Source organism: Protomyctophum parallelum (genome assembly GCF_964188405.1).
Source record: "Protomyctophum parallelum genome assembly, chromosome: 15".
Lineage (NCBI taxonomy): Eukaryota > Metazoa > Chordata > Actinopteri > Myctophiformes > Myctophidae > Protomyctophum > Protomyctophum parallelum.
Genome location: NC_139710.1, coordinates 46,315,760 through 46,324,954, shown reverse-complemented (window position 1 = coordinate 46,324,954; position 9,195 = coordinate 46,315,760). Strand labels below are relative to the sequence as shown.

Sequence of the window (9,195 nt, the reverse complement as noted above, 5' to 3'; positions counted from 1 at the left end):
TGGCCTCTGTAAAATCTGAATCCCCCCCACCACCCCCCCCCCTTTTCCCCTCACTGTATATGTATCTTTTCCCTTTTTGCTTCCTATATGATGAATTCCCGTTCTGTTCTTTAACTACATAGAAGTGTCTATTTGTATGTCTCTAAATGTTTTGATGAATTGAACAATGTGGACCCTGTTGTAAACAAGTGTAATGCTTAATTGGGTCGTCCACTCACAGTTAACAGTCTTTGTATTGAGTTTGTGCTTGAAATGTACTGTAATTCTACAAACTGTTAATAAATATTTCAATCAATCAATAAATAAATAAAAGTTAACACTCACCTTTTAGTTTCTCTAATAACAACCTAAAACATGAACCTTGGTTGAAAAAAACTAAAGTTGTCCATGTACTTATACTTTTGTTTTCACCACTATTTAGGTTTTACTGCTCATTTTCACTGCGAAAATTTGTTGACGACGCAGCCAAAATAATACTGCGCACATTTGATCCACAACATCCCTAAAGACTACGTCACACAGGAAGTGTCATGGCGGCGCTGTGCGGCATGCAGTCACATCACAGATAGCACAGTGAACGGAGATATTTTAATAACGTAGCTGAATGGTACAAAAACATTGGAGTTTATTTCGTTTGGCTGAAAATTTGAGGAAACAAGGTAAATATCCGAACTCCAAAACATCACACATCATGTCCTTTGTTAGCGTTTGTAATCTTGCTTGCCTTGCTCCATGGTGTGTGTGTGTGTGGCCAACTGGCCATGTGTGTTGATTGATTTAATATGTTGTGATGTCGAGACTCGAGTATCGACTGACTCGACTTGCATGCCACCCACTCAAATCATTAATTGATTGAATACATCGAAAATATTTGCCACATAAGTTTTTACAAGTCGGTGCATAAGACTCATAATGCTGATGTGTTGGTATTGGTATTCTTTAATGTATTTTATTTTGTATTGATTAGATCATTTACTGACAATTCTATAACACAAACGCGTGTATATGTGGACACACACACACACACACACACACACACACACACACACACACACACACACACACACACACACACACACACACTTATTACTTGCTTATGGCAGTTGTCGATGATGACGTTTCTCCAAATATAGTATATGAGGCTGTCAGGCTGTTCAGACCGATGTGTGATCACACACACACACACACACACACACACACACACACACACACACACACACAGACAAAAGCAAACTGCTTGTTTCCACAGTCTAAGTGGTATTTCGTTTAGCCCAAAATGTAGACTCTCATAGATGTATTTATCGATTCTGCCAAATCAGATAATACAAAATCAGAGGGTCTACATTTTGTGCTAATATTTCAGTAACCAATCAAGGGGCAGTGATTTCTTTCCCCGACAATGTTGTCAACATTTGTCTTTTGTAGAACGTGTTTGTCAGCTCCTATCCTTTCTGCCCTTTGTACTCAATGTATTATATCCTCCAGTTGAACATGGCTGAACCAGGCTCTATAATAACTCTGTGTATTATTCCTCCAGTTGAACATGGCTGAACCAGGCTCTACAATAACTCTGTGTATTATTCCTCCAGTTGAACATGGCTGAACCAGGCTCTATAATAACTCTGTGTATTATTCCTCCAGTTGAACATGGCTGAACCAGGCTCTACAATAACTCTGTGTATTATATCCTCCAGTTGAACATGGCTGAACCAGGCTCTATAATAACTCTGTGTATTATTCCTCCAGTTGAACATGGCTGAACCAGGCTCTATAATAACTCTGTGTATTATTCCTCCAGTTGAACATGGCTGAACCAGGCTCTATAATAACTCTGTGTATTATTCCTCCAGTTGAACATGGCTGAACCAGGCTCTACAATAACTCTGTGTATTATTCCTCCAGTTGAACATGGCTGAACCAGGCTCTATAATAACTCTGTGTATTATTCCTCCAGTTGAACATGGCTGAACCAGGCTCCAACGACTCCGGTGGTCAGCGTGCGTCCACACCTGGAGGCAGTGGCAGGGCGACGCCGATGGGACGCAGACTGCCGGCTGCCCTGTCTCCTGGACGCCTCCCCACCATGCGCTCCAGAGACCTCACCCTGGGAGGGGTGAAGAAGGTACTAAAAACACTATTAACCCATTCTGACCTGAGATCAGATTCATACGAGGTTTCCGCCGGACACACACTGGTCTGATGAACCCATTCTGACCTGAGATCAGATTCTAAAAATGTCAGTCGCTCTTCGATTTTTCTAAAATAGCAGACATACAAGCTCGTATCGCGCCACTCGGTGGCGCGATATGAGCTTGTAGATCTGCTATTATTAAATAGCTAAAGCATAACATGATGCCGACACCAAAATGGGTGCCCGGTCAGAATGGGTTAATATACACACACACACACACACACACACACACACACACACACACACACACACACACACACACACACACACACAGACACAGACACATTCTCATTCACACAATTAGTGAGTGCTAGATGTTGTTGATTAATATGCATTGGTTCTCAACGTCAAGTCCAAGGACCCTCAGCGGTCCATATAATAATAGACCCTGACAGGTCTGTAACTCTGAGACTGTATAATCTGTACACTCTGTGTACTCTAAACACATTTTCTATCAATTACACACCCCATGAAGCTTTGAATTCATGGAGATTTTTTGTTTTTGTTGCATTTGATCGGGTATTGATTGAGTGAATATATATATTTTTTAATATTTTTGTATTGAATTTTTACGTTTCCACATAAAGATGAATCGTAAATGTATACAAATAAAGTAAGACAAACTAGAAAGGTATAAATTAAAAGCACAAGAAAATAAAACAAACAAGAAAAAAAACGAAAAGAGGAAAGGGCAAGCAGCACATCACAGTAATCATGAAACTATAGATACACAATACAGTGAGTCAGTTATTCATTAGGAAAATAATTAGTCAATGATTTGATGACCGGCAGAGTCCGGCGGAGTCTCCTATTATTGACCGCTGACCCGGTCATCAAATTATTGACTGAGGAATGTGACAAAAACAAAACGATCTCCATGAATTCAAGGCATCACGGGGTGTTAATTGATAGAAAATAAGTGATTTATTTTGCGGTGAACTACAACTTTTAGAAATTGACGATCCTGCACCTGTTTAACCTTACCACGTGTGGTTTCTCTCTCCTGCAGAAAACCTTTACCCCAAACATTATCGGCCGAAAAACCAAAGAAGAGTAAGTTCAGTTGAGATTATACATGTATCATTTGTTACTGTAATGCCTTTTGGCCACTAACTTCGTCTTTCATGACAGCGCGAAAGCTGAGGGTGGACCGAGGCGAGAAAGGAGGGATGCAGAACGGGGGAGCCGGGGGCGGGGTGATAGAGGCAGAGGCCGGGGTCGCCCAGAGGTCATCCAGTCCCACTCCATCTTTGAACAGGGTCCTGCGGAGATGACGATGAAGAGGAGAGGTAAGAGTCTGGCCCCATTTGGCAGAATAACCAGTATCATTGTACTGCTGTCACATTTTGAAAGCTTATAAGCTCAAAGGGGAGTTTGAATGAGGATAAAATGTAGACCTGCTACTATTTTTATGCAGGTGCCTATGAAAGTGAGAAGGAGGCCCCAAGCGCGGGACCCTCGCCTATCATCAATATCAAAAAAGAAAAGAGGGAGACCGAGGAGGAAACCAAAGAGATTCTCCGCAATCTGGAGCGAGACAACGTGAGTCCCTACGTGTCCTACTGTTTCTTGTGTTCATTCTGTATTCGTTCGTTCATTCATTTTTACGATGTGGCTCTGCAGGAGGTTGACATCTATAAGAGGGTCGTTCTTGTTTGTGTATGTATTTGTGCGTGCGTCCAGAACTGATCTCATAAACCACTGGAGCATTAAGCGTCGTAGATGATTCATCATCACAGGCTGGCCACATCAAGTCCGAGATCCACGCGGGAACTACGACGTTCCCATGTGGATTCCGAGATCAACATGATTTCTTTCTTTCCCCCTGTTGCCTTAGTTTATAGATGATCCTTTTTTGAGGAGTGAGGAAAGAAGCTGTCCTGTTCAGCTCCCCCTAGCTGTATCTGGATGGGGATTCAAGGAGGAATTTGCTGATGCTCTTCCTAAAGTTGAAAAGGCAGAGGAAGATGAAGGAGACACAGGACATGGGATTAAAGGTACCAGGCTCCAGTCCTCCCCCATATGTACCACCTCGTCATGACTCACATATTTTGTTGATTATTAATTGTAATACAAGAAGCGTACTGTTCAAATCACCTTGCCATTACTGTTTGTTATATTTTATTAATTAATTGGCGAAAAGAAGAAAGATACGCCCGCACACTGAGTTATACTGCTCAGTACATGAGTTTCACTTTTATTAAGGCAACGTATCTTTCTTCTTATCATTGATTTCCACTGGCCTACACACCTGTTCATACGCCTTGCTTCTAGGTGTCCGAAAGCTTTATTTCTACAATTAATTAATTGGCCAAACCAAAATGGTCTGCCATTGTATGCGGTATTTTAGTGCTGCCTAAGGGCTTGCACAAATACTTAGTTTTTACTTTTAGATGTGTGGTGCGTGCAACAGCTTTAATTTGAGTAATGCTTAAGTCTTGGTTTAGAAGATAATTACGCTATAACTAGGCTAACTTGGTATCAGGTGGTGCAACTGGCTACTGTATACACAAGTAAAAGGTCAGGTTGACCCTTCTATCAGCACCTGAGTCATACTGGCCTATGGAAGTTTTTTTTATCATAGCTTCTCATAAAAGTCTAAATTAACGCTCAACTGCAGTATTTACAAAAAAACAACATGCACACAAGACACAATGTATTATGTGGATTCTGAGTGTCTGTCAGTATGTCTGTCGTTGAATGTTTAGTTGAATTGAGTACATTGAGTAAGGATCCCAATGGAAACAAGCCACAGGCTTTCTTGGGTTTAATTTTTATTTTATTTTTTGCAAACTGCTAATAAGTATTCAATCAATCACCATCTTATGGTATAGAAATAACAACAATAGTAAGTATATTACTGAAATATACACAGAAAATTAATGATAATTAAATACTTAATTTTATACTTGTTTGTTTAGGGGTGTCGGGTTGAAATTATATTTTTGTGAATTCATTTTCATAACAGCTGAATTGAAACTATTCTAATGACTATGCACAAATACTTGCAATAAGTCAGTTATTATGTCTTTTTCAGTGAAACAGGAGCCTGAAGATGGCGCGAGTAAGAAGGTGCCAGCAGAGAATTCGTTCAGGCCTCCCCCTCTCCCTGAGCCTGAGTTTCTGCCTGACCTTCTGCACAGATTGAGTCTGGCCAAAGGTGATGAGCTGTTCTTCATGCAGCTTCCCGACTCTCTGCCTGGCCAGCCCCCCACCGTAGAGGCCCGTCCGGTGACGACGGAGACACGGACGGAAGATGGGCAGTCTTTGCTTGTGAAAACTGAATCTAAGGTACCATACAGTGCATGCTAGATCAACTGTATATATGAGCCAATATATTCTTATATACTGCATCTATGATGATGGGAACAATAGCCTTCTTTTACCTGTTGTACAATAGGAAGAGCAAGTAGAGGAGAATAATTGCACCCTGCGTGACCTGAGGGAGGGTCTGGTGGGGAAAATGGTGGTACGGAAGTCTGGCTGCGTTCAGCTCATTCTGGGAGACATCACACTGGATGTTGCTTTGGGCACTTCATGCGCCTTTCTTCAGGTAACATACATAATGCATTATATATGTTATATATAATTTTGTTTTGTGTTTTTTTTCTCATTAGCCACTCGATTTGGCACTCACTTTATGCATGCGCATGCCACATACCCTCTATTCTTTTTGTTTTTATATTGAATAAATAATAAAATATTAAATATTTGAAAAGTAGTGTTTTTAACAAGGTTCTACCCGACTGCAACAATATAATTTCATGATATTGATGTATAATTATGATTGTTATATGTACAAATATGTGTGTGATCCCACATCTCTGTCTTTATCATATCATCGCTATCGGGAAGAAACCTTGTAACTCCATATTTCATTTTATGTTTTTTTGATAAATGATAATGCCCTATTTTAAACATCATCACATGCAGTGTTGGGCAGTAGCTAGCTACAAGTAGCGACGCTACATAGCTTAACTACATTTATCAGTAGCGTGGCGGTAGCATCGCTCCTTTTGCACCATGTAGCGTTTTCTGTAGTGTAGCTATTTTTAGACCCAAGTAGTGACGTAGCGTCCACCAAAAGCTATACGTTACAAATTGACTGTTAAATAAAGATTTGCAAAAATAAATTCACCGCGGAACGTTTCTCACTGGGCGCATTTCTAGGGGCGCGTTCGGAAATACCGCACCGGAGCATACTGGCCTATTAGTTTGCATTGCACAGTGCGCTCAGTGCGCTATTTCCGAAAGTGCCCCTACTGAACTGGCTGCGGCACGCCTACTCTACACTCTGCTCCATAGAGCGAGGCTAGCAGCAGCAGGCAGCAGCAGCAGTACAGCTCCGTCAGAAAGCCCAAACCCAAATGAATGAAGAAGCCGCTTATATCGCTTTTGCTCAGTGGATGGGACATTTACATTTAAAAGCTATCGGATGGACGCGTGGATAACGGCATGGTTGTGTGCAATATCGGAGGGAAAGGTTCCATAATCCATACGCCCAACGTTAGCTTCCATGCTCTGCTTTAGCTTAAACATGTCTCGCAGGGGATTTCACCACAGCATGAAGCTTTCAAGCTTGAAGCTTACTGTGGAAGTCTGTGCCGTGGTCAGACAATGGTCTGCCCCAACCCCATGTGAAATGCACACTCCTCAGCAGTTCATTCCACAGTTTTTGATTGTATTCCTTTGTCTAAGTGTTTCCCCCCCATTAAAGTTGTTTTTATTTGATTTCTCATGCCCCACCCATAGACTGTAAAAAATATGGACAAAGCGTTCCCCGGGTCTAACATGAACGTAAAATGAAGCCTGTAATAATATGCTAATTCCTGATGTAAGTCGCCATCTTTGGTACCAGCTGGCCATTGGCTGGCTCCGTTTTGTATACCAGCTGGTCATTGGCTGCCCAGACAACGAGGCGGGACTTCCCCCCTTCTTCTCCGTTGGTTTTTATTTTGACTCGAGTGGGAGGGGAATCCCGATCATAGACTGTAATGGTAGCCACGCCCCTCAGAACATACGCGATGTTTTTTTTTCTTTATGGTCATTTTTTAAATTAATGGGACCATAATTTTCCAAAAAGAATATTATGACATTAGAAATGAGACTTTAAACTAGTGACTGGAAGAAGAAAGTATTCATGACCATGTTTATTAAGGTAATACAGTCTAGGTGAAGTTGGGCCAAAATACATGGGCCTCTATGGAGCTATGGGGCTTTTTGGGTCCGGTCCAGCGCCACAACAGGCCATTATATGAACTACCGATTTCAAATGAGGCTTCACGAAATATCTGGCTGACTGCCCCCCTGGCCCCACCACGCAAAGCACATTTGACTATTCATATAGGCACTATAAAAAAGTTTTATTCATCATTCTGTGTTGCCTAGAACTGGAGCTCTGGGGGAAAAACAGTAATATTATGAAGTAGCCTACATCTTTGTGATGTCACAGATGTACTTCATAATGTTACCGTTTTTTCAGACCTCCAGTTCTAGGCAACAAAGAATGGGGGGACTTTTTATTATTTCCACACAACAACTCAAAGGTATATTAATGACAGTAAAATGTTGAAAATTAGTGGAATTCCAAAGTCACTATTCATTGATTCACTGGGATACAAAACGAAACATAAAAAAAAGGTTTCTCACTGTTCTCAGGTCGAATATTGATATGCGATTAAAATATGATTAAACAAGATTAATTAATTACAAAGCCTCTAATTAATTAGATAAAACATTTTAATCGAGTCCCAGGCTCCCAGCTCTAATAAAAACATGAATAAAATAAAAGTAGTGTCCATGTAGCTAGCTACTTTTGCCATGTAGCCGTGTAGCTTGCTACAATTTTCTGGGGATAGCTTCGTTGTAGTTGAGCTATATTTAATAGAGTAACTGTTAGTGTAGCTTACTACATTTTCCAAGTAGCTTGCCCATCACTGATCACATGACAGTGTCACGCAATGTGTTGCCAGGTTCAGGTTGAAAGTCTTGTCTGTGAGTTTTATAAAGATTTTAACCAATGAAATAAATATATTTACAAGAGCTTTTCACTAAAATAATAACTACATTGGTTTCATTGGAGCATAGGTTATTTAATTCCATTTCCATGAAATGTAACAATTCTGGACATACCGATACACATTGTCTGCCCGACAGTGATGATATAATATTTATAGTATATTTTCTAATCTAATTAGACTCATTTATATCCCTTCTGTCCACAGGATCTGGTGTCAATTGGGACAGAGGGACGAACAGGGGATATGACGGTGTTGGGACACATCAAACATAAAATGGTTTGCGCCCCAGACTTTGAGGCTCTCCTGCAGAGCAGAACATGATAGCCAATGGATGCTACAAAGTGAAATCTTTTTCTTTCATTTAACTTGAAGAGTGAACAAGTGGAACCAAAGGAACCCATATGGGGCCATTTGTACCCTCTTTGCATTTTGCAGCATACGTTATGCAGCACAGTTGAAGGCCCATTTGATGCTACTATGCCAGAGAAACCCAAGGTCCTAATCATAAAAATGTTGTTTGTGGGTTGTTGAGCTTATGCACGGACTTAAAAAATCTAAATATATTTTATTTGTGATAATGGAACGTTTACATTTCTTTTTATATATCTATATATATACAGTACATATTATTATCCCCTTGTGGTGGATTAGAGCTCTTTCAAGCTGAAGAGTTCATTAAAAACAATTGGTGTGCCAAATTGAAATGTTTATTGTGTTCGGGTGGATACCATTGATGTGTGTGAATAAACATACTTATAAACGTAGTCGTCCCAATGTATTTTCTTTGTTTTTGTATTAATCTAATTATGATGGTGGTCGCTGAAGGTTACGTTTTCTTGGTTATAATTGTCTAGCCCTAGAATGTCTCCGTTGTTACATACAGTTGGCACAGTAATTCCACATACAGGAGCCATAGATCCCTTGCGACCGCTCCTGGTAGAAATGAAATTTGTGCGGCATCAATGTGATAAATGCTCTGTTTGT

General features: G+C 40.5%; 1 protein-coding gene across 1 annotated transcript; it reads left to right on the top strand.

Annotated features, from left to right (window-relative positions):
• The first annotated feature begins 530 nt into the window (after nt 1-530).
• polr3d (polymerase (RNA) III (DNA directed) polypeptide D) lies at nt 531-9,195 on the top strand. The gene is made up of 9 exons (XM_083783995.1): nt 531-659; nt 1,955-2,122; nt 3,201-3,244; nt 3,323-3,480; nt 3,609-3,733; nt 4,029-4,188; nt 5,229-5,482; nt 5,592-5,744; nt 8,416-9,195. The coding sequence occupies exons 2-9, from the start codon at nt 1,961-1,963 to the stop codon at nt 8,530-8,532; spliced, it is 1,173 nt and encodes a 390-aa protein (XP_083640121.1). The 5' UTR covers nt 531-659; nt 1,955-1,960; the 3' UTR covers nt 8,533-9,195.